Source organism: Hemitrygon akajei, chromosome 1, assembly GCF_048418815.1.
Source record: "Hemitrygon akajei chromosome 1, sHemAka1.3, whole genome shotgun sequence".
Classification (NCBI taxonomy): domain Eukaryota; kingdom Metazoa; phylum Chordata; class Chondrichthyes; order Myliobatiformes; family Dasyatidae; genus Hemitrygon; species Hemitrygon akajei.
Window position 1 is genome coordinate 70,209,302 of NC_133124.1, and position 26,389 is coordinate 70,235,690.

Consider the following 26,389-nt stretch of genomic DNA (forward strand, 5'->3'; position numbering starts at 1 on the left):
TACCAGTCTGGGTTACAAATGCACATTATCCTCAATTGGGAGACTGAGAACTGTGGCAGAGACCTACTGTTTCTTCTTTTCCAGAAGAAATTGAGAAGCTTCTGAACTTTGACAGCAAAAGCAGGGTGTGGGATAAAATGACCGAGGATAATGCTTACAATTGGTGTAAGACCAATATTCAGGCCCTGTCGAGAAGCACTGGAGTAGTTCCTCTAGCATTTTGTGTGTGTTGCTTGGATTTTCAGCATTTGCAGATTTTCTCTTGTTTCTAAACCTCCATGTTGAATCTTTAAGAGCTAAATTGTTCTTCCTGTATTGTTCACTGAGAGTGACCAAGCTGGTGGGATGGGACCAGGAGAGCTTAAGGGAGCCGTTAGATTTTTCTGAGCTTCTCGTTTCCCTTGTTCTGCAGAAGAGACACCCTTTCTCCAGGACCTACGGCCATGGCGGTGATGATGACAGAATTAAAGAACAGTGCTAAAAAGTCTAGCCAGTTCTCAGTGTCTGGGGCATACATCTTTTGATGCTGCTTTCCTTCACACTCTCATTCTATTTAGATTGTCTATGCCAGCCTATCTAAACTTTTTTGCCCAGGAGGAAACTTTGAAATACTTTTTAGTTCTCAGGGAACCCCTGCGTACATTAGCGTGATCAGTAAATTGTAGATATAATGATTCAAAAGTAGTTGTCAATGCTCTTTTGAGTAGGGAATGAATTTTTAGCAAACCTTTCTTGGAAAAAAAGCAGGTAGTTAAGCTGAGATTACTGTTCTTGAAATTAATCTTTTTTTTTCCCCTTTCATAAATTTTTAAAACTCATAAGGCAACCATAATAAGTTTCTGTTAAATAACTGACTTAAGCCAAAATGGGATTTAAGTTTTCTAAAGATAAGCTCGGTTGTAAATTGATTTCTGGGTAATAAGTTCTTCTACTAAATAACTTGCTTCCTGATTTTTTACTGAATGTAACTTTACTGTGTTTGTTTTGAGATTCCAATAGTTGTTTAAAATAATCAGCACTTTTACATGCCCGTATAGTTGTGATTTGTATTTAAGTGTCTTTTCAATTTTGCTGGAGCCATTGCTGTATTTGTAAGTTGTTTGCCACAGACTAGGCACAATGGAACAGGACAACTTGGATCACCAGTCCATGTGAAACCCATTGATAGTAGCTTTCATTGTAAAGACAGTTTTTTTTGTGTCTGTTGTTGCACTAATACAGTGAAATGACTCAGAAGGTTGTACCGTCAGACATTGGACCAAATAAAAAAAAGTACAGCATAATAAGTAACTAAACGAGAAAACTACAAAAAATATATAAAAGCTTCATAATACAGTTCACTTCTAACCTACACAATCCACCTTTTGCAGCATTTACAGCAAAACCAAAGTGGCAGGCCATCAGCTAAGTCAAAATTCCTTCCTTAGAAAGAAAATTTCCCTCCAATTTTTTTACTAAACTGGTAGAGTTTGTTTGCTCCCATAAGTCAAGTCAGTGATGTATAAGAGGAAGTTGGGGAAGTGTAGTTCAGGAGGGAAAGGCTGATAATATAGCTCAAGTTGCTTAAGTCCATTCAATGCTCAGAAAACAGACTTCACGCTCCTCATCAGCCTACTGTTTTCCCCTCCGTGCAATAAAATGCTTGCCAATTATCAATGCCCTCCCCATCTCACATCAAAATCTGAGAATGGACTCAACCAAATAAACACGGTCCTACTGTACACTGCCATACTGGGCTGAGCGATCTCTAGCAAGATTGCCAACGGGGCTACTTGGTCACTACCCAGCATTGCGAGCAGTAGCATCACGCATTGCCCAAAGTTCAAAAAATTATGTATATTTTTTAGATCACAATCTCTCACAGAACCCCTAGCAACTCCAGTTGAGAAACCCAGATCTATGTCCTCTTTACCATTGTCTCCCTGTGTGTGGTTCAGAGTTAGGGGGCAGGGAGGCAAGGCCACCCTGGGCCAGTAATTTTCAGCAGAGGTTGGGAGAGATCTTTTGAAAGTTCTTCAGCATGCTTAACTTCATTTGTTAGAGTGTTGATTATAAAAAGTCACGGTGCAGCTATAGAAAACTGGTTAGGTACAATTGGAGTATGGTGTACAGTCTGGTCACTGCATTGCAGGAAGGATGTGGAGGCTTTGGAGAGAGGGCAGGAGAGGTTCATTGGGATGTTGATTGGATTAGAGGATATTAACTGTAAGAGATTGGAGAAACTTGGATTGTTTTCTCCAGAGTGGATAAAACTGAGGGGAGAATTGATAGTATATAAACTTATGAGAGGCATAGATAAGTGATAAAGAGGGTGGAAATGTCAAATACCAAAGGGCATAGATTAGGGACAAGATGGAAAGTTTAAACGAGATTTACACAACAAGTTTACACAGTGGTAGGTGCCTGGAATGGGTTGCCAGAGGAGGAGGTGAATCAGAATCACGTTTTTTATTGCTGACATATGTCATGAAATTTGTTGTTTTGTGGCAATAGTAGAATGTGAGACATGTATTGCTGTTGTCTAGGTGCACCTGTCTAAAGCATTTAGACAGACACATGAACAGGTAGGAAATGGAGGGAAATAGACCACACACAGGCAGATGGAATTAGAATAAATAGGTGTCATGGTCGGCTTGAAAATGGAGGGCCTAGGCTGTTTTGTTCTACATCATTTCTTTAGTCTTTACTCTGACCACCGGGAGCTCTCTGGCTATGTCTAACCTGGGAGCAGAAAATTTAGTAGAACATCAGATCTCTGGCCTTGGTATGCAGTTGAAACCTAAGAGAGAAGGCCTCAATGCTGGGGACTTTCATACAGCACTGAAATAGCTTTTTGGCTTACTATGGTGGTGTGGTAGCATAAAACTTAGCATAATGCTTTATAGCGCCAGCAGTGAAGGTTCAATTGCTGCTGCTGTCTGCGAGGTGTTTGCATGTTCTCCCCACAACCTTATGGGTATCCTTCGGGTGATCCAGTTTTTCCCACATTCCAAAGACGTACAGATTAGTTCGGATTAGTAAGTTGCGGGCATGCCCTGTTGGTGTGAGATTCATGGTGACACTTAGGGGTTGCTCTCAACATTTTTTTCAGTCTGTGTGGTTGTTGAGGCAAATGTAACACCCTGTAAGGTTTCACTGCTAATGTTATGGCTTCTCTGTAATGTTCCACTGCTAAGGTGGTGGTTTCTCTGTAGCAGCAACGTTTGGGTTATGACTAGAGATAATGGGGCATGTTAGCCAATGAGCGGGATGTTGTTCTTTCTTGTGTGTCTGAGAGCCAGGAATTTGCAGTCTTGCTGGGGAGAAATGAGGAGAGAAGTCACGAATGGAGAGTCTTGGTAGAACTCGAACGGAGTGGACTTGGAGCGAGGGTTCAAAGGTCAGCGATGATCTGAGGGGGTCGATGGTAGACGAACGGCCTATCAGTGAGCTCCAACGTTTGCGCATTAGACTGTTTCATGAGAATGAGCACTTTTTTTCTTTTTTTGTTTTCTTTACTAACCATATAGTCAAGTTAAGAATTATAAAGCTCAATCGTTTAATTGCATTTGTGTACTGTTTGTTATTTCATGGTACTGATTTGTAACGGGGACACATCACGCAGCATCCACCCAAACGAGATTTCTTAAGTTTGGCCAGTCCGGGTGGGGGCTATCATCCCCTATATTAAGCTGACAGCTGAAGCAGGAGTTACACAAATAATACATTTCACTGTATGTTTTGATATTTCGACGTACATATGACAGATAAAGCCAATCTTCTTCATGTGCATGCTGACCAGCAAGCGCCCATCTATACAAATACCATTTACCAGCACCTATTGCACACAACCTTCTGTCCTTTGGCAGTTCAGGTGTTCAGATGCGTGAATAATTTTTGTCCTTATGGAAGGTAAAAATCATTAACAGAAAAGCAATTTCCTACACTTGCTCTAGATCAGTTTTTCTCCTTCTGATTACCAGGGAATCCTGAGCTGCTTTTATATCACTCTCTTGTCCAGAGTTGGCGAACGAGTTGCTGCTGCGATGAGGAAGGAGTTATTTGCAACACTGATCAGGTGTGAAATTTTTATTATGTTGGAACATTTCTTGTTGTATGATTTTGTCTCACAAATTGTAATGTGAAAATGGACAAGTTTGCTTACGCTTTCAGTAATGATGAAGGAACTTTGCCTGCTCATTTTTGCCAAAATATAGGAGGTGTTATTAATGATTCCTTGTTTCTCCACAGCATGTCTTCTCCAAGTAATCTGTAGCTATCAATGAACTGGCAAAAAGTTCAATTGTTAATGAAGAATTCAGTGTAAAATCACTTGAAAAACACCATAGTTTGTGAAGCGTTCAGTGAGGAGCAGGTAGATATTCTGGCCTCAGAATTTCTTCATTTTGCGATCTAAGATTAAAACAGTGCTATGGATCACCCTAACAATATTTGTCAATGTGTTGTAAAAAGCAAGAGCATCAGTTCACAGAGCAGCATTGTCAGGTTTCCTTGTGTAATAACACCAGAAGATGTAGGAGCAGGATTCAGTCATTTGGTCCATCGAGTCTGCTCTGCCATCTAATCATGGCTGATCCATTTTTCCTCTCAGCCCCAAATTCTTGCCTTCCCTTGGTATCCCTTCATGCCCTGACTGATCAAGAATCTATTAATCTCTGCCTTAAATATACATAAAAACTGGGCCTCTACAGCTGCCTGTGGCAATGAATTCCACGGATTCACTACTTCCTAGCTAAAGAAATTTCTCCTTACCTCCATTCTAAAAGGATGCCCCTCTATTCTGAGGCCATGTCCTCTAGTCCTAGGCACTCATATGACAAGCTGTTTAATTCTGGAATCATTTCCGTGAACCTCCTTTGAAACCTCTCCAGTTTCAGCATATCCTTTCTAAGATAAAGGCCCAAAACTGCTCACAATACTCTTAAGTGAGGCCTCACCAGTGCTTTATGAAGTCTCAACAATACATCCTTGCTTTTATATTTTCGTCTTCTTGAAGTGAATGCTAACATTGCATTTGCCTTCCTCACCACAGGCTCAACCTACAGATTAACCTTTGGGAAATCCTGTGCAAGGTCTCCCAAATCCCTTTGTACCTTGGATTTTTATATTTTCTCTCCATTTAGAAAATAGTCAGCCCTTTCATTTCTTCTACCAAAGTGCATGACCATACACTTCCCAACACTGTATCCCATCTTACACTTTTTTGCCCACTCTCCTAATCTGTCCAAGTCCTTCTGTAGCCTCCCTATTTCTTCAAAACTAGTCACCAGCAGCCAACCAGAAAAGGCTCCCTTTATTCCCATTCTTTGCCTTCTGCTAATCAGCCACTGCTTTATCCATACTAGAATCTTTCCTGCAATACCGTGGGTTTATAGCTTGTCAAGCAGCCTCATGTGTGGCACATTATCAAAGGCGTTCTGAAAATCCAAATACACATCAACTGAATCTCCTTTGTCTAACATGCTTGTTCCATCTTCAAAGAATGCCAACAGATTTGTCAGGCAAGATTTTCCCTTGAGGAAACCATGCTGACTACAACCTATTTTGTCATATGGCTCCAAGTACTCCAAAACCACATCCTTAACAATTGACTTCAACATCTTGCCAGCCTCTGAGAGCAGACTAACTGGCCTATTCACACAAAATGCTGGTGGAAAGTAACTGGCCTATTATTTCCTTTCTTCTGCCTCTCTCCCTTCTCGAAGAGCCAAGTGACATTTGCAATTTTGCAGTCTTCCGGAACCATTCCAGAATCTAACGATTCTTGAAAGATCATTACTGATGCCAACACAATCTCTTCAGTCACCTCTTTCAGAACCCTGGGGTGTACACAATCTGGTCCAGGTGTCTTATCTACCTTCAGACTTTGCAGTTTCCCAAGAACCTTCTCCCTAGTAATGGTAACTTCACACACTTCATGACCACTGACACCCAGAACTTCTACCATATTGTTAGTATCTTCCACAGTAAAGATTGATGCAAAATATTTATTAAGTTCATCTACCATTTCCTAGTTCCCCATTACTTACTCTCCAGCATTGTTTTCCAGCAGTCCAATATATGCACTTTTGCTTCTCTTTTACACTTTATGTATCTGAAGAAACATTTGGAATCCTCTTTAATATTATTGGCTAGCTTACTTTCATATTCCATCTTTATCTTAATGACATTTTTGGTTGCCTTCTGTTGGTATTTGAAAGCTTCTCAATCCTCAAACTTCCCACTGTTTTTAGCTCTATTATATTTCTGCTCTTTGGCTTTTATGTTGGCTTTGACTTCCCTTGTTCACCATGGTTGTGTCATCTTACCATTAAAATACCTCTTCCACTTTGGGATGTATATATCCTGGGGCTTCCGAATTGCTTATAGAAATTCCAGTCATTGTTGCTCTGCTGTCGTCCCTGCCAGTGTTCTTTTCCAATTAATTCTGGCCAATTCCTCTTTCTTGCCTCTGTGATAGCCTTGACTCCACTGTAATACTGATACATCTGACTTTAGCTTCTCTTTCTCAAATTTCAGGGTGAATTTGATCATATTATGATCATTTGCCCCTAAGGTTCTTTTACCTAAAGGTCTCTAATTAATTCTGGTTCATTGCACAGCACCCAATCCAGAATAGCTGATCCTCTAGAGGGTTCAACTACAAGCTGCTCTAAAAAGCCATCTCATAGGCATTCTAGAAATTCCCCCTCTTAGAATCACGTACCAACCTGATTTTCCAGTTTACCTTCATATTGAAATCCCCCATGACTATTGTAACATTGTCCTTTTGACATGCATTTTCTATTTCCCATGTAACTTGTAGACCACATCCTTATTACTATTTGGAGGTCTGTATATAACTCCCATCCAGGTCTTTTTACCCTTGCAGTTCCTTAGCTCTATCCACAACAATTCAACACCTTCTGATCCAATGTCACCTCTTTCTGATGATTTAAATTCATTTTTACCAACAGAGTCACTCCACCCTTTCTGACTTCCTACTTATTCTTTCAATACGATGTGCATCTTAAACATTAAGCTTCTAGCTATAATCTTTCAACCATGATTCAGTGATGCCTCATTGAAGACGATGTTGTCTGTTTCACTGTGGCATTTCTTCAAGATGTGTTGAAAGTTCTTTCAGTTGTTATAAGGCAACAAATGAGGTGCAAAGTTTGTGTAAGATTACATATGATACTTGGCAGATGTATTCTATGTAATTCTGACTGTGCAGGTGTTTACTTGAGCCTTCTCATGTCTTTCTTTGGTTAGATCTACAGCATAGCCCTCAATTTCCTTCTCCTTCATTAGCTTGTCCAGCCACCTGTTGAATGTAACTCGTCAGCTACTCCCTGGTAGCAAGTTACACATTCTTGCTACTCTGGTGTGATTCTAAAGAAGAAATCCAGAGATATTTCTTCTTTGTTGAATTTTTTTTTGATAAACAGCTTACTTCGTTGACCTTTGATTCTCTGTGTATCAACTCTATCAAAACCTTGCAGAATTTTAAAGAGTGCTATTAAATCTTCTGTCAGACCATAAGGGGGATTGACCATCTCCTTTGCTCATACCATATACACAATAACCCCTGTGTGATAAAGTTACCTCACAGGTCCCTATTAAATCTTTTCCCATTCACATTAAGTGCATATCTTGCAGTTTTACACTCTTCTGCCCTGTGAAAAAGACTTTGACTATCTGTCTATGCTTCTCATAATTTTATAACCCTCTCCAAGGTCACCACTCAGACCCTTGTATTCCAGTGAAAAAAAATCCCATTCTCTTCTTGAAACTAAAGTTCTCCATTCCAGGTAATATCCTGCTGAAACACTTCTGAACCATTTTCAGTGCTACCACATCTTTTCTGTAGTGACCAGAACTGTACACAATATCCCAAGTGTGACCTTCCCACATTTTGTATAGCAGCAACACGATGTTCCAAATAAAACACTCAAAATGTTTGCCTATAAAGGCAACAAGTTAAGCATCTTCTTTCCTACCCGATCCACTTATTTAACCATTTTCAGGGAGCAATGAACTTGCACCCAAGATACCTCTGTACATCACTGCTTCTGATGTCCCTCTGTTTACAGTAAATCTCTATAACCTGAAGTGTATTACCTCATACTTGTTTGGAATAGCTTCCTTCTGTCACCATTCTGCCCACCTCTCCAGCTGATCTGTGTCCTGCTTTATTCTTGCACAACCACCCTCACTATCCATAATTCCACCAATATTTGTGTCATCAGCAATCTTATTTATCAGATCATAGAACATTTGCATCCAAGTTATTTATGTCTATGACAAACAACAATGATCCCAGCACTATGATCCCTTAACAAAAATTGTGAAGAGCAATTATCTCAAAAATATAATTGGAAAATACTAGAAATACTTTTTCTGCAGATGTTGCTTGAACTCCTGAGCATTTTGACATTTTCTGTTTGTATTTCAGATTTCCAGAGCAGTGATCCCAGCACTGATTATTGTGGAACACACTACCCACAACCTTCTTTTGTGCTATCCTTTACTCCCATGCTCTGCAATCTCTCCAGAAGTCAGGCAAGAGGTGCTTCTATGCCCTTGAATGAATTATCTAACCTTATTTGTTACCCTTGTGTTTGCTCCCATCAAGAAGTGGCTGCTGTCCTTCTACTGTAAGCCAAAATTCTCCCACAAATGCCAGGGAGAGAGTGGGTCACTTGGCTCTGATTGCCCAGAAAGTAACTTTGCTTGGAGACTTGGCCCAGTGAAGCCTCATGAGCAGGTCCAACAAACCTCTCACCAACAGGACCACAAAGTCACACTGGCAACACCATCCTCCAGCTCCTGGTAGCTTCTGACTTTGGGCTTTGTGCTACATATGGATTCTATTTCGGTTTCCTTTGTAGGTTTCTTTCTACCACTATATTTTTGTCCCCTGTGAGTATTGCTAATCCACCTGACTTTAATCCTTTCAGCCCGCTCTGTACCTAGTTCCTTCCATGCAAGATTGGCTCCAACTCTTCTGGTCTGTTACATACCCTGTGTGCATAACTTTATAAACATCTTAACTTATTTTAATAGGATTTCAAGTTCAGTTTATTGTCATTCAACCATGCACATGTATACCGCCAAATGAAACAATGTTCCTGCTGACCAAGGTGTAGATCTCAGTACAGTGGATCCAGTTAATTGGGCCATTGGTGTTAATTGGTCAGCCACTTATTTGTAACTACTCTTAAAGACCAAAAACTAATCAAGAACATTGGCAGGATTCCCTTTGTGTATTTGGGACACCGTGCTGCTTAATTGGAGCAGATAGATTATTGCTGAACAGGTTCTAACTTGAGTCAGTCATGTGGACTTGTGTAGTTGTCAGATACTACACGGTGCTTAGAATGAACAGTTTTTAAATAGCATCAGTTGCATGTGCTTGTGTTCAAAAACCAGTGATTTTGGTCACTGACAGCAAGAAAAAACAGTAAGACAATTCTGAACTGTTTTGCTCATGCAGTTTCAAGCATTCAGGCTTGGAGATGCCAGAAACAGCTGGAGTGAAAAATTAAACTCTTTCACTACCTCAACATGTTTGAATTGACCTTATTTCTTACATCCTTCACATACATGAGGAGTAAAAATCTTTACAATATTTCTCCGTCTAAAGGTACTATCCTTTACTCCCATGCAATCTTAGTAATTTATAAAAAATTATAATAGATAGAACAGTCAATGTAACATAGAAATACACTCAACTCAGCGTGAGTTAATCAATCTGATGGCCTGGTGGAAGAAGCTGTCCCGGAGCCTGATGGTCCTGGCTTTTATGCTGCAGTACCATTTCCCGGATGGTAGCAGCTGGAACAATTTGTAGTTGGGGTGACTTTGGTCCGCAATGATCTTTCGGGCCCTTTTTTACACCTGTCTTTGTAAATGTCCTGAATCATGGGAAGTTCATAACTACAGATGCACTGGGCTGTCTGCACCACTTCCTGCAGAGTCCTGCGATTGAGCGAGGTACAGTTCCCATACCAGGCAGTGATGCAGCCAGTTAGAATACTCTCAATTGTGCCCCTGTAGAAAGTGCTTAGGATTTGGGGGCCCATACCAAACTTCCTCAACAATCTGAGGTGAAAGAGGCGCTGTAGTGCCTTTTTCACCACACAGCTGGTGTGTACAGACCACGTGAGGTCCTTGGTGATGTTTATGCCGAGGAACTTAAAGCTGTTTACCCTCTCAGCCCCAGATCCATTGATGTCAATAGGGGTTAGCCCGTCTCCATTCCTCCTGTAATCCACAACCAGCTTCTTTGTTTTTGTTCATTAAGGCGGAGATTGTTTTCTTGACACCATTGTGTCTGAGAGATGACACAGTTAGGAACTATGAAGAATCTGAATGTGTGGACAATCATTTTGAATGTTAGGATGAAAATGAAGATTTGGAATATGCAATCATCAAAAACATTGTATGAAGATAGTCCATTATCTGCACTAGGTGTTGGCGCTGTTTTTATTCATTGTGTATACTGGATGAATTCCTCCGTCAATAACTATTAGGAACTCATATATAGTTTTCTAGTATTGTTGTAGTATTGGTAGTGTTCTAATTTGTACTATATTTCATTTAAATACATAAATTGTTACTCAGTGTGTCTTTTTTGTACTTTTTAACTATTTCCGTGAAATGGGATAATTGGGTTACTGCTTAATCGGGCCCAGAATTACTGGTCCCAATGTATCCTAATTAACCAGAATCCACTTTACTTATAACTCAAATACATAAAGTATTATTACCACCAGTAAATTAATAAATAATAAGGTGCATTTATGACACAAGTTAAAGTAAACAGTATAACGCTATTGTCGCTTCATGATTCGTGACTGGTGGCAGGGAGTTCAGTAATCTTATACGGCCTGGGGGAAGAAGCTGTTTCCCACCTTAACAGTTCTTGTTAGAATGCTATGATACCTCCTTCCTGATGGTAGGGGGTCAAAGACATTGTAGGACAGATTGAAGCATCATTGACAATGCTAAGGGTTCTGTGTGCGCAGCACTCCTGATAAATATCTCTGCGTGAAAAAGAGACCCCGATGATCCTCTTAGCAGTCCTTGCCATCCTTTGTAGGAGCTTGTGGTCAGATGCTTGCATTTCCCATATCAGACAGTGATGCAGCTGGTATGGACACAGTCTATGTTGCTCCTGTTAAAATTAGTTAGAATGGGGAGGAGAGCCTCCCTTTCCTCAATCTCCTCAGGAAGTAGAGCTGCTGCTGTGCTTTCTTGACCAAAGAGGTGGTGTTGAGGAACCAGGTGAGATCATTGTCTAGAAACACAAAATGCTGGCAGAACTCAGCAGGCCAGACAGCATCTATGGGAGGAGGTAGTGACTACATTTCGGGCCTGCTGAGTTCTGCCAGCATTTTGTGTTTCTATTTATTTCCAGCATCTGCAGATTCACTCGTGTTGCCTTTGAGATCATTGTCTCCTCACTTTATTGGTAATCACCTTTTTTAGATTTCCATCTGTAATTATTTGTACCCTCGCTATTAATGTCCTCCCGCAATTGATTCTTTCTGTGTTCTGTTTTCCTGTTTGCACATTTAGCTGCTTACAGATCCCACTTCAGCACCCCATTTTGCTAGTTTAAAGTGTTTACCAATTCCTTATTTACCCTTTCTACCGGTTCCCATCCCAGTTCAAGTGCTGTTGATGCAGCTCCTTCCTATCCCAGCACTGGAATTAGTTTCATATGAAAAGTAAAGCTCACTGGCCTGAAACATTAACTCTGACTGAACAGCTGAATAATTGCAAGATTTTCTAATTTTATGTTATAAGAGGGATGATAAGTGTTGCTTTGTTTGGGGAGGTATTTGTGAGGAATCCACATAAACCATTGCTTCACACTTCTAATTCAATGGTGGTATGAGTATCTAAACTTAAATGAAAAGGTCTATTTGAATATTCTATCCATCTGAGCTTTTTTTCTTTCTCTGATTTGGTGTCAGGCAGGATGTGGCCTTTTATGATGCTACCCGGACAGGACATCTGGTGAGTCGCCTAACCAGTGATATCCAGGAGTTTAAATCCTCCTTCAAATTGGTGGTTTCTCAGGTGAGCTAATTGGGATTTGGGCTGGGATATATCAACACTGTCAATCACAAAGATCTGAGTTTGCTTCCATTCTACATCCATATTGAGTACACATGTGTGAGGCTGAATCTTACCTTGGACTTAAGAAGGCTGAACCCCAATCTGCAGAATATACTCTTTCTTGAGGCAGGTCTTCCAATTCAGTAACAAGCTCGTACTACACTATCACAAGGGCAATGTCAAAGGAATGCTGCACTGCCAGAGAGACACCTCTTGAGGGAAAACTTTAGTCCGAGTGATAGGACTGAAAGAATACAGACCGCCACAGGAAGGGCATTAGTAAAAGATTGCAGCAGTGTTGGAGAGGATGGGATGAGATGTGAAACTTGGGTTCCTCCTGCCTTCTTGGACAGATGTAAAATACCCCGAGATAATATGTTATAAAACTTAATAAAAGAAATTATGAAGTTGTGAAGGAAGAGTTTGACATGGTTGGTTGGGAAAATACATTTTAAAAAGAGTTGCATGGTGTCTAGCATTTAAATTAATAAATTGGTAAATTTGTTGACACATGTACTATAGTACAGTGAAGAAATTTTGCTTTGCATGCCATTTATACAGATAATTTCAACACATCGGTACATTGAGGTAGTACACGGGAGAGCAATAGCAGAATGTAGAATAAAGTGTTACAGTTACAGAAAAAGTGCAGTGCTGATAGACAGTAAGGTGCAAGGTCATAACAAAGTATATTGTGAGATCAAGAGTCTCTTATCATACTAGAGGACCGTTCAGTAATCTTTAAATGGCAGAATAGAAGCTGTCTTTGAGCCTGGTGTACATGCTTTCAGGCTTTTGTATCTTCTGCCCATAGAGGAAGGGAGAGAATATCAGCAAAATGCAAAGAAAATAGAGGTATAAAAACAAAAGGAATGTTAACCCTTTTGATGCCTTATCATTCATAAAGGTCATTTGTAAATGACTTGACAAGTTTCAACAACTTCCTGTTGCAGTACATTGGAGAACTGGACCAGGCATTTATTTTCTGTCGTGGTTTACTCTAACACAGGTATCTTCTTCCCAGGGTATTTATTATGTTATTGTCACAAACATGTAGCGTGTTTCTCAATAGCCATCAAATAATGAACCAAGGACCTAAGAAGTCAGGATCTCTATATGATTTGAAGGGTACCCACTGGGCACTGAATTTATGTTCATAGGTTCAGCTTGTCACCAGAAACTTTGACAAATCTCTATAGATGCACAATGGGGTGTTTCCTATCTAGTTGCATCAGGATCTGATATGGATACACCAATACCAAGAAAAGGAAAAGGTTACAAAAAGTGGTGGACACGGCCAGTCGATTTCAGGCAAAGTCCTCCCCACCACTGAGTGCATTCACATGGAATACTGCTACAGAAAAGCAGCATCCATCATCAAAGACACCCTCTATCCAGACCATGGCTTCTTGTCACATCGTGCAAGAGGTACAGAAGTCTTGGGTCCCAAACCATCAGGTTTAGGGACAGTTATTGCCCTACAGCCATCAGGCTCCTGAACCAACTTAGACAACTTTAATTACCATGATTCTAAAATTATTTTACGATCTACAGACTCACTTTCAAGGACCCTTTACAAATCATTTTCCTCAGAGTCCTGACGAAGGGTCTTGGCCCGAAACGTCGACAGCACTTCTCCCTATAGATGCTGCCTGACCTGCTGCGTTCCACCAGCATTTTGTGTGTGTTTCTTCAGCATTATGTTTTATTTGAACAGTTTTGTCTTCTTTTGCACATTGATTACCAATCTTTGACAGTTTATATCTTTTTTTTGTAAATTATGTTCTATTTCTTTTACTCCTGTATATGCCTGCAAGAAAATGAATCTCAAGGTAGTATATAGCAAAATACTTGATAATAAATTTACTTTAAGCTTTCAACTTTGAACATCAGGCTCATACATGGGCAGCACTGACAAGTATGCAACAGCATTGCACGATGCAAGGGGTCCCAGTGCCAGCTGCCCGAATGCAGCTTGTGGTGTGATCAGACCAATCCATTGTGAAAGTGACTGCTCAGATATCATTTCATCCTCCCCATCCACTCCCTTTATATTTTCCTCCCTTTCCATTTCCCCTCATTTCTTGGCAGCTTTCCCAGTGAACAGCTTGCAAATGACTCAGCAGGTGGAAGCTCAGCAAGCAGCTGTTGTGTGAAAAAGAGCAGGAGTACTCTACCCTTTCTACGTGGGAGAAAACCATTAGAGCAAAAACTCCCAATTCCGCATCACTTTTAGTGACAAGTTGTGACTTTGGTAATTGGTTTATATTTGTCACATGTTCTGAGGGACAGTGAATAGCTTTTGTTTGCATATCATCTGGATAGACCATTCCATATACAAGTGCATAAGATGATAAACCTAATTCTGATTTATATTGAGGTAGTACAAAAGGAAAAACAGAATGCAGAATGTAGTGTTTCAGCGATAAAGAAAGTGCAAAAGAAGTGCAGAGAAGAACAAATAAAGTGCAAAAAGTATAATAAGTTAGATTGAGGACTTTACCTGAACATACGTTGGTTTTGCTCAGACGTTTTATAACAGCGGGATAGAAACTATCCTTTAGCCTGTAGGGACATGTTCTGAAGCTTTTCATATCTTCTGGGAAAGGGGAGAAGAGAGAATGACCAAGGTGGCAAGGTTCTTTGATTATGTCAAATGAGACGCATGGAGACCAAAGCCGTAGATGGAACAGACAGACAAGTAGAGAGACCTGGTGAGAGAATCTCTTGGAGTAATTTCTCTGAATTCAAAGTACAGTTAGTTTTTATACTTTTTACCCACAAATATAACATAAATTTCAATGGTTACAATTACATAGTTTACTGCAATGTTTTAAATGGTTCCATAGAATTACATGTTTACAGCCTTAACTGGCAAGGCCCTTTGTTGGCACCAAGTCATTCACATGGATAATCTAAAAGTTTGTGAGAACAAAATCAGTTTTCCAAACATTTTTCTATAGCCACAGGGCTGTCTCTGTAAATACACAAACATCTCAGATATTGACTTACAGAAGAAATATAACAACAGCCATGTCTGATGTGCTGAGTGGAGAAATGGTGACTGGGACCTTCTTTGATTTCTGTATCAGTGGTGAAAACCATCTTAGCTGATGATGTCTGATGGCTGGTTTCATATTATGGCCTTATTACCTGTACCTTAGGCCAATGCATACTGGAATGTCTCATAATCATCTTAATTTCCAAACCACATGTCTTCCTGCTGTGAGTCAACACCTACTGTCTTCACAGAGAGTGCAAGTTGTTTGCACAGATGTCTTTATAATATCAAGATTACTACTTGTTACATTTGAACTGAAGGCAAATTTTGGCTTGCATTAATGCCTAATACATCTTGCACCATAACTCATTATTAAAACTTCTTCTCCCTAACACAACCATTAATCATGCCCTAGTTTGGCACTTGAGTAAACAAAGCACCAGAAATGGGTGCAATCTGAGCTTTATTCTCCTGCTTCAACACCTCTTGAGTAGCATGAAGCCTTTGATTCACAGGAGCAGTGAAAGATTTAACCCTAGACCACCCCTCCCCAAACTCTGTTTCACTCTCCACAGATGCTGCCTGACCTTGTCATGATGAGGAAGAGGAGGAGATAGTGGGACAATTGTTGAAGTCGGGCAGCAGCTGCGGAAAAAAAAAGAGGAGTTATTGTTTTATAGGAATCAAAGCTGTTTTAAGTTACAGGAGGGGGAAAGTTAGGGAATGGAAAGGGATTGTCTGTGATAAGAGTGAGACCTGGAGAGACTGAATGACTCGGATGATGGGAGAACAGGTAGGGATGAATCACTGATGGGCCATGTAAAAGAAAGCTTTGTTCAAAGACAAAGTTCAAAGTCGTTTATTGTTATATGCTGAAGTCCATGTAAGCACAGGTGAAATGAAAACTTCACCTGCAGCTGCAACACAGGGACATAGCATCAGATAAGCAGCATTCACAAGAAAAACGTAACAGCAACTATGCATAACTTTTACTAGTGTTATGAATGTACCACAGCTCTGAGGGGCCGAAGGAGGGACCAGCCCCCTCCTTCCGGAGAATCGCAAGATCGCTATTAATTCAGGTCTTGGACCCAGGAAATGAGAGACAATGCAACGGATTTGACCATTGTTCTTAGAGACAGCTGTGTGAATTGCAACTCTATAGTACGTGCCAGCTATCAGGGACATGGACACCCTCGGGCAATGTGGGGTGGGGATTGTATCACCCTACCTTCAGTGACATCTACAAATCTGCCAGTCACGATAAAAGGGGACAGCAGGAGGCAGTACGCCAGCGACGCACCAGACGGAGACACCATCGCTCATTGCTCCCGTAAGGACGGGAAGCTGTTCGGGAGCCACGTGTAATTCGGTTCCCCAGCTAGGGAATCGAGTGGCTGATAACCCCGAAAAGGATTCCGAACTGACAACAGGGAACTTACGTTCCCGATTCAACCATTTGAGTCCAACAGGCTGGCAAGTTTATTTTCTCTCTCCAACACGTGAGCCCCAGCGGTCTCCGAAAGGCTAAAAGCCTGCATGAATTTCAGAGACTTTGATATTTCCATCGGACAATAGTTTTACCCCTAGACAAACGATAGAGCTACTTCGTATTGTTGATTATTACTATACCCACGCTTTAGATTGAGTATTGACAGCGTATATTATCTGAATGTTTGTATTAACCTTACTTTTGTGCCCTTTTATAAATAAAAACGTTTAAAAATAGTACCATCAGACTTCAGCGGACCTCTCTATCTTTGCTGGTAAGTGACCCAGTTATGGGGTTCATAACACTAGAGGGAACTTAGGATGGAAATCAGCAGAAGAGAGTAATGTTAGAGATCTAGAAGGTTATAAGGCTACTAGGAAGGAGCTTAAGAAGGAAATTAGGAGAGCCAGAAGGGGCCATAAGAAGGCCTTGGCAGGCAGAATTAAGGAAAACCCCAAGGAATTCTACAAGTATGTGAAGAGCAAGAGGATAAGACGTGAAAGAATAGGACCTATCAAGTGTGACAGTGGGAAAGTGTGTATGGAACAGGAGGAAATAGTAGAGGTACTTAATGAATATTTCAGTATTCACTATGGAAAAGGATCTTAATGATCTTGAGCATGTAGATACTAAGAAAGAGGATGTGCTGGAGCTTTTGGAAAGCATCAAGATGGATAAGTCGCTGTTGAGTTGAAAGGTCTGTTCTGAGGATGTAAAGACAAATAATTGACCCACAGGCATCTGGGGAATTTGCTCAGTTACTCTTGAATACAGGGAATAAGAAAGCTTGGATCCTGACTGTGCAGGGTTGCCATCAAACCTCTGTCCCAAATATGATGGCAGAATATAGTATTAATGGTAAGAATCTTGGCAGTGTAGAGGATTAGAGGGATCTTGGAGTCTGAGTCCATAGGGCGCTCAAAGTAGCTGCACAGGTTGACTGGTTAAGAAGGGATATGGTGTATTTGCCTTCATCAATTGTGGAATTGAATTTAGGAGCCGCGAGATAATGTTGCAGCTATATTGGATCCTGGTCAGACTCCACTTGGAGTACTGTGGTCAGTCCTGGTCTCCTCACTACTGGAAGGATGTAGAAACCATAGAAAGGGTGCAGAGGAGCTTTACAAGTATGTTGCCTGGATTGGGGAGCATGTCTTATGAGAATAGGTTGAGTGAACTCGGTCCTTTCTCCTTGGAGCAGAGGAGGATGAGAGGTGACCTGATAGAGGTGTATAAGATGATGAGAGGCATTGATTGTGTGGATAGTCAGAGGCTTTTTTCCAGGGCTGAAATGATTGCCACAAGAGGACACAGGTTTAAAGTGCTGGCGAGTAGGTACAAAGGAGATGTCAGGGTTAAGCTTTTTACTCAGAGAGTGGTGAGTGCATGGAATGGGCTGCCGGCAACGGTGGTGGAGGCGGACACGATAGGGTCTTTTAAGAGACTTTTGGATAGCTACATGGAGCTTAGAAAAATAGAGGGCTATAGGTAAGCCTAGTAATTTCTAAGGTAGAGATGTGTTTGGCACAACTTTATGGGCCGCAGGGCCTGTCTTATGCTGTAGGTTTTCTATGTTTCTATGTTAACCCAAATTTATTGAACCTCTCCTTATAGCACATGCTCTTTAATCCAGGTTGCATCCTGGTGAATCTCCTCTGCATCCTTTCCAAAGCATCCCATCCTTCCTACAATTAGGTGACTAGACATGAATGTGTATCTCCAAATGTGAGTGCTTTGCTTGTTGATTCACTCACAGGACATGAGCCATCACTGGGAAATCCATCACTTTTGGAACTGAATGGCTTGATGGGTAACTCTTAACAATGTTGGTGGGCCAGGAATCACACATAGGCAAGCGAAGGCAAGAACAATTCATGTTCAGCCCTGAGAATGGTCCATAAGTTACAGATAACGAGTGGAATAGATAGGGGGATTGCACACAGTCTTTTTCCTATGGTTGGGCAATCAAGAACTAGAGGGCATAGGATTAAGGTGAGAGCGGAGAGAGATTTAATAGGAACCTGAGGGGCAATTTCTTCAAAGTACAAAGTAAATTTGTTATCGAAGTATGTACTATATGCTACCAAGTACAACTTTGAGATTCAATTTCTTGCAGACGTTTATAGGAAACATAAGGAACTATAACTGAATGTGAAAAAACATACATGAACAAAGAGTGACGTAATGATTATGAAAAAGATTACAGACTGTTCAAATAAAAAAAAGATACTGAGCACACGAGTTGTAAAGAGCTCTGAAGGTGAGTTTGTAGTTTGTAGAATCAGTTCAGAGCTGTGGTGCATGAAGTTATCCATTTTGGTCCAGGAGCCTGATGGTTGTAGGGAATTAACTATTCCTGAACCTGATAGTATGGGAATCAGTTTTCTGTACCTCCTGTTGATGGTAATGGTGAAATGAGAGCATGGCCTGGATGGTGGGGGTCTTTGATGATGGATGCTGCTGTTTTGTGGCAGCACTCCATATAAATGTACCCAATGGTGAGGAAGGTTTTTCCTGTGATGAACTGGGCTGTATCCATCACCTTCTGTAGTCTTTTTTTGTTCCTGGGCATTGGTGTTTTCATACAATGACATAAAGCAATTAGTTAGCAATGCGCATCTATGAAAGTTTGTCAAAGTTTTTGGTGACATGCTGAATCAACACAAATTCATTAGGCTAGTCCCTTTCTCAAGCATCAACAATACAGGCCGGTTTTGCAAAATTGTTTTGACACTAATAAATCTTAAAAGAATGGGAAGATTTAAAAAAAAAATAAGCAGTCCCCTGTCATCAACCTGGTTAGCTAGTCCAGACTGAGTAAAGGACAGAATCCTCTTGAATTCCTGAGGTATTAAAATATGTCTTAATGCAGATACATCAATTCTTTGGTGTGGGACTATGATATTTATTAAGACTGGAGCAATCGATTGGAAGGGGGGGTGGGGTTGAGACAGGCTGGCATCAGATGGTAGGAAAACTTAACATTTCACTGGAGACATGCTGCAGTGCCTCATTTCAAGCTTGTCCATGTTAATGAATTCTAAGAGAAGTTGAAACTTCCCAACTTTGTTTGAGAGCCAGGAAACAATTGTGATACAATTACCTATATAGCGGAAAATGGTGAGGCAGAGTCTGACACGAGGTCTGTTCCACATATCCTCTGATCACTCCTTCCAGGTGAAGCAGGCCTTCTTTTGCACTTCTTCTGTTTCAGTGTGCTGCATTCATTGCTCACAATATGATTTCATCAACAGTGAGAGAAAACAAAAGCAGGTTAGTTTGCTGCTTTGTAGAATGCCTCTATCCAATCAACAAAGGTTACCTGAGCTTATCACTTTGATTCAAAGTTCAAAGTAAATTTATTATCAAAGTATGTATATGTTACCATGTACAGTGGTGCTAGAAAGTTTGTGAATCCTGTAGAATTTTCTCTATTTCTGGAAAAATATCACCTAAAGTGTGATCAGATGTTCACGTGAGTCCTAAAACTAAATAAAGAGAACCCAATTAAATAAATAGCACAAAAACATTAAACTTGTTCATTTATTTATTGCAAAAAATAATCCAATATTACATGTATTTGTTAGAGAAAGTATGTGAGCATTTCCTTTCAGCAACAGGTGTGCTCCCCCCCCCCCCCCCCCATACAGCAATAACTTCAAATAACTTCAAGCAAACAATTTTGGTAACTGTTGATTAGTCCTGGAATTTTAAGCCAAAACTGCTTCAACTCTGGGATGTTGGTGGGCTTCCTTTCATTGGTCAGGACTTTGACTAGGTCATTCCAAAATGCAAATTTTCTTCTTTTTAAACCATTCTGTTGTTGATTTACTCTTGTCTTTTGGATCATTGTCTTGTTGCATTATCCAACTTCTATTAAGCTTCAGGTGATGGACTGCCACCCTGACATTCTTCTGTAAAATGTCTCGAAACAATTTTATCATTGTTCCCTCAATGATTGCAAGCTGTTCAGGCCCTGATGCAGCAAAGCAGCCCCAAACCATAATGTTCCTTCCACCATTCTTCACAGTTGGAATGAGGTTTTGTTGTTCATCTCCACAGAAGGTTGTCTCAGAAGTGTTGTAGAACATCCAGGTGGTCTTTTGCAAACTTGAGACGTGCAGCAATGTTTTTTTTTGGAGAGCAATGGTTTCCTCCGTGGTGTCCTTCCACGAACACCATTCTTGTTCAGTGTTTTTCTTATAGTGGATAATGAACAGAGACTTTAGCAAGTTCTACAAGTTTCTGCAGGTCTACTATTACCGTTGGGTTCTTTTTCATATCCTTCAGCATTGGTGTGCCCTTGTTGTGATTTTTGCAGAATGCCCACTCCTTGGCAGAGTGGCAACATTACAGAGTTTCCTGCATTTGTAGACAATTTCTCTTGCTGCAGACTGATGAACACTCAGGTCCTTAGAAATGTTTTTGTAGCCTTTTCCAGCTTGATGCACTCTACAATTCTTCTTCTAAGGTCCTCTAAAAGGTGTTTTAATCGAGGCATAGTGCACATAAACAGATTTTTCTTGAGAAGAGCATGCTCTGTCAGTAACCTGACTTTGTGTGTCTTTTTTATAGGGCAAGGCACCTTGACAACCCACACTTTGAATCTCATCTCATTGATTGGAACACCTGCCTCCAAATAGCCTTTGTAGAAGCCATTACCTTGGAGCTTCACATAATTTTCCCATTAAATACATGAAATATTGGATAACTTTTGTCAGTAAATAAATGAACAAGTAAAATGTTATTTAATTTGGTTCTCTTTATCTATTTTAGGACTTGCGTGAAGATCTGATCACATTTTAGGTCATATTTATGCAGAAATAGAGAAAATACTACAAGGTGCACACACTTTCTAGCACCACTGTACTACCTTTAGATTAATTTTCTTGCATGCATTTTCAGGAAAAAATGCAATATAATTTTACAAAAATCTATATGTGAACAAAGACTGACAAACGCTCGATGTACAAAAGAAGACAATAAAATAAAATTAAATAATATAATACTGAGAACATAAGTTGTAAAGGATCTTTGAAAGTTAGTTTGTAGGTTGTAGAATCAGTAATTTAACTCATTCAGTGGTGAATGAAGTTATCCATGCCGGTTCAGGAGCCTGATGATTGCAGGGTAATAGCTGTTTCTGAACCTGGTAGTGTGGGACCTAAGGTTGCCATATAGTCTGATAGTAGTTAGGAAAAGTGGGCATGGCCTTTATGCCATGGTGGGCATGGGTAGATGCTACTTTCTTGTAGCAGTGTTCCAGGTCAATGTACTCAGGGTTTTGGCTATAATGGACTGGATTGCATCCATCATTCTCTGTATCATTTACCGTTCTCTGCTCCACTTACATGTCAATTTCTTTGTCCTCTTCAGCGCCTCATTGAAATCCAACTAAGCTAGTTCTGAAATGCACTTATTGTCATCGTCCTGTAACCATAATTCAGTTTTTCTCTCTCTCCACAAGTGCTGGCTGTTCTACTGGACTCTTCTGACATTATCTTTTATTTCAGATCTCCAGCTACTGCATTGTTTTGTATTTTACATTTGACAACATATTCTTCCCTCTCTTCATTTCTTTTGTTTGTATGAATATACAGGGATTGGAGGTTTATGGACTGTGTGCAGGCAGATGGGATTCACTTAGGTTGGCTGAATGGTCTGCACAGACATTGTGGGCTGAAGGGCCTGTTCATGTGCAACACTGATCTATGTTCCCATACATCTCCTCCCGACAAATCAGCTACAGTTGACAAGAACCCTCTCAGCCATCACCTCCGCCATCTGTACCATTTAGTCTCCCAAAGACCTGTCCATATTTTTGCTTTCTCTGCAACTTAAAGCATCTTATATTTCTAGCCTTTTCCAAGTCTGAGGAAATGTCAATGAACTGATATCTTAATTATTTTCTCTCTCCCTTCACAGGTGCTACCTTACTTGATGAGTATTTCTGGTATTTTGTCTTATCTTATATTTGGGGCACAACTGATGCCCCTAATTAAACTAGCTTGGACCAAGGATGGATCAGTGTTACTTAGACAGCTGCAAGGATAGATTCTGCCAGTTTATTTTCCTGAATAGAGTGTTCCTCTTGGCTATAAGCTTTACTCTGAAATTAATCCTTCTATTTGCATTTGGTAGTACTCCAATGCCTCCAGTTACTATCAATCCAAGCTGTTCTTCCCTTGGGAGCTATAGTTTGCATCCAACCCAAAGAGGATTTATTAGACTGGTATAATATATCATTTAAGAAGCTTTCGATAAGTACATGAAGAGCTGGGGCTTACAGGGATATGAGCCGAAGGCAGGAAATTGGGACCAGCTGAGTGGGCATTGTGGCCAGCATGAACTGGTTGGGATGAAGGGCCTGTATCTCTGCTGCATTGCTCTATGACTCTGTGAAACTGTACCCTATGCATTTGGCATAGTCCAATCCAAAACTGTTCTGCTGTTTGTCTGTTTTGATCTCCAGGGTCTGAAGAGTATTGCACAAACAATTGGCTGCCTGGTATCTCTGTACTTCGTTTCACCAACACTGACTGAACTCATGTGTGTAGTGATGCCAGTCCTGGTTGGAACTGGCGCATACATGGGCTCCTACCTTCGGAAACTCTCCCGTAAAGCTCAGGAGCAGGTATGGCTGGAAATGGTTATGAGAGTGCTAGTAGAATGTTGAACCAAACTAGGAGGACCTGCTGAGGCGAGTCCAGGGGTGCAATGAAGGACCAAGCGAATGAGTCAGCTGGTAGGTACAGGGGAGTGGATGTAATTAATTAGGGCTGTGTCTATATTTGGTTTGGTTTGTTATTGTCATATGTACTAACATATAGTGAAAACCTTGTCATGCATACTGTTACACAGATCAAATCATTACACAGTGCATTGAGCTGGAAAAAGGTAAAACAATAACACTGGTGGTAGAGGCAGATACATTAGGGGTACGTGGATGAAAGGAAAATGGAGAGCTATGTGAGAGGGATGAGTTAGATTGATCTTAGAGTAGGTTAAGGATTGGCTCAATATCATGGGCTGAAAGGCTTGTAAAGTGCTGTTCTATGATCTATGCAGAATGAAGTATAAAAGATATTGAAAAAGTGCAGTGCAGGTAAATGGTCAAATTCAAGATCAAAATGAGGTAAATTGTGAGGCTAAAAGTCTATCTTACAGTACAAGGGATTTGTTCAAATGTGTGATAGTAGGGATAGAAACTGAACTTGACCCTGATGGTACAGGTTTTCAGGCTTTTGTATCTTCTGCCTGATTGGAGAGGAGAATATGTGGGCATATTCTGTAAATCCAATAACCATAATAGAATCAATGGAAGACCTCACTCAACAGGGCAGACAGCCCGTGTACAAAAGAAAAAAAGAAATAAGAAAAGTAAGTAAATAAGCAATAAATATAGAGAACATGAGATGAAGAAACCTTGTAAGTGGGTCCATAGGTTATGGGAAAAGTTCAGTGATAGGGCAAATGAAATTGGGTTCAAGAGCTTAATGGTTGAGAAGTAATAACAGTTACTGAACTCGGTGGTGTGAGTCCTGAGGGTCCTGTTCAACCTTCTTCATGACAGCAGTGAGAAGAGTGCATGACCTGGGTGGTGTGGGTCTCTGACAATGGAATGAGGCAGCAAGAAGTATAGACAGAGTCCATAGAGGGGAAACTGGTTCCTGTGATTTGCTCATCTGTTTCCACAACTCTCTGCAGTTTCTTGCAGTCACATGCAGAGCAGTTATCATACCAAGCCGCCATACCAAGATTTAAAGGTCAGATGTTCTTACATATTGTTAGCACTGGGCCAACTGAATTGTATAGAAAATATTTTGGCCCAGTGAATTGCTGGACCACCAATATACTGTAATGGGAGTGTCTCGAAGGAGATTAGTGTTTAGCAAAACATATGGGAATTAGTTAAAAGAGGATAAAGGGATGAAATCCTCAAGGTAATTAAATATTGAACTAGCAGTTGGAAACAAAGTGAACATTGAGCCCTCAGAGTCTCAGTGGTTGCCACACTTCTTTCTGAGTCAGCAGCCTGAGGAGTTGAAATATGTTCCAGATTCCAAGAATGGCACTCATAATTCAGCCTAACTTCAATCAGTGTGGTAAAGATGGAGGCTTTTATTTTCAGAGGGCTGGTACTGGTGGGAGAGTACCCTGTCAGGGGCAATACTGGAGGAGATGAGGGCAGAAGAGCAACATTGTGGTGGTATGGCACAGTTTGAGCAGAACCAGGTAGTAGAGCACAGGGAGAGCAACATCAGGGGAGAGTTGCCTTGTCAGGGGGCATTGCCTGGAGAGATACTCCCGACCGAACTGCAGGACCAAGACAGGTATGTCTTATCAAGTAGAATTGAGAGTGATGAAGTCATGCACTGACAGAGGTCTCTGCATGACTTGTTATTCACTGGTAATGGTGATTTTCAGAACATAGAGAACATAGAATAGTACAGCACATTACAGGCCATTCGGCCCACAGTGTTGTGCCGAAGCAAATTGTGTTTATGGCAAATTAGACACAGACCCATTAGACTTGCTTCCGAAGTGCATATTATAACATTATAGATAAGCACAGAACTTCCTCCGCACTGTCCTGTTGAATTTTCCCAGGGCAATTTGAGGAGCACTGTTGCGACTGGAGGTCTGTGACTGGTGGTATTCCACAGGCGTCAGAGCAACCTCAATCTTGTAGTTTGTGAAATGTATAAGAACCCAGATGAACCCAGATGAACCCAGATGTACTAACCTGGTTAGTACATTTATAAACAATTTAATATTGTGGAGGTGTGGATAATGTGACAGGTTTCAAAGGATTCAGTAGGATATAGATCAGATCCAGCAGCAAAGGAAGTGGCAGATGGAGTTCAATCTGTGCAAGTGGGAGGAGATCCATTTTGGGAGGTCAAATGTAGGGGAAAGGACCCTCAGAACATTGAAGTGCTGAGGGATCTTGGGTGCAAGTCCAGAGTGCCCTGAAAATGGCAGCACAAATGGACAGGGTAGGAATGAAGGCATATGGTATGCTTGCCTCCATCAATTAGGCCATTGAGTATAAAAGATGGCAAGTCACATTGCTGTTGTAGAAAGCTTTAGTTTGGCCGCATTTGGAGTATTGTGTGCAGTTCTGATCATCACATTAAAGGAAGGACTTGGAAGCTTTAGAGAGGGTGCTGAAAAGGTTTACCAGAATGTTGCTTAGATTAGAGAATATTTGCTGTAGGAAGAAGTTAGACAAACTTAGGTTGTTTACTCTGAATCTTCAAAGGCTGAGGTGTGACCTGATAGAAGTATATAAAATTATGACATGCAGATATAAAGTTGTTTTTCCCCCAGGGCAGTAATATCAAATTACAAAGAGCATAACTTTAATGGACGATGGAACGAAGCAGCATAAGTATAGACAGAGTCCATAGAGGGGAAACTGGTTCCTATGATGTGCTGATCTGTTTCCACAACTCTCTGCAGTTTCCTGCAGTCACGTGCAGAACATGCAAGAGAGTGGAAAGTTTAAGGAGGATTTTTTTTTTTACATGTGCTGTGGTAGGTACAGTGTCTGGAACTCACTGCCGGGTGGAAGTGGTGGGGGCAGATACAAAAGCAAAGTTAAAGAGGCATTTAGAAAGACATCCCAAGAATGATTAAATAATTTAGGAAATGCAGCACAGATTGGATAAATAGTGATGATTACTGTACACTATTATTAGGAGTGTGACTCACCAAGTGCCCTGTACTGCAGCAGATCTGAATTTTCCCATTACTTTTATGCTTTCCTGTACCTACTCTGT

At 40.7% G+C, this 26,389-nt stretch overlaps 1 protein-coding gene across 3 annotated transcripts in view; it reads left to right on the top strand.

Annotated features, from left to right (window-relative positions):
- Positions 1-26,389, top strand: part of abcb8 (ATP-binding cassette, sub-family B (MDR/TAP), member 8) — a 77,950-nt gene that overhangs the window by 19,675 nt on the left and 31,886 nt on the right. For 2 of the 3 annotated variants that reach the window (XM_073045153.1, XM_073045172.1), the window contains exons 4-6: positions 3,963-4,057; positions 11,967-12,072; positions 23,077-23,238. In XM_073045153.1, the coding sequence (XP_072901254.1) occupies positions 3,963-4,057; positions 11,967-12,072; positions 23,077-23,238 (363 nt within the window). The remainder of the gene's footprint in view (positions 1-3,962; positions 4,058-11,966; positions 12,073-23,076; positions 23,239-26,389) is intronic. The other variant, XM_073045162.1, reaches the window with a different exon arrangement.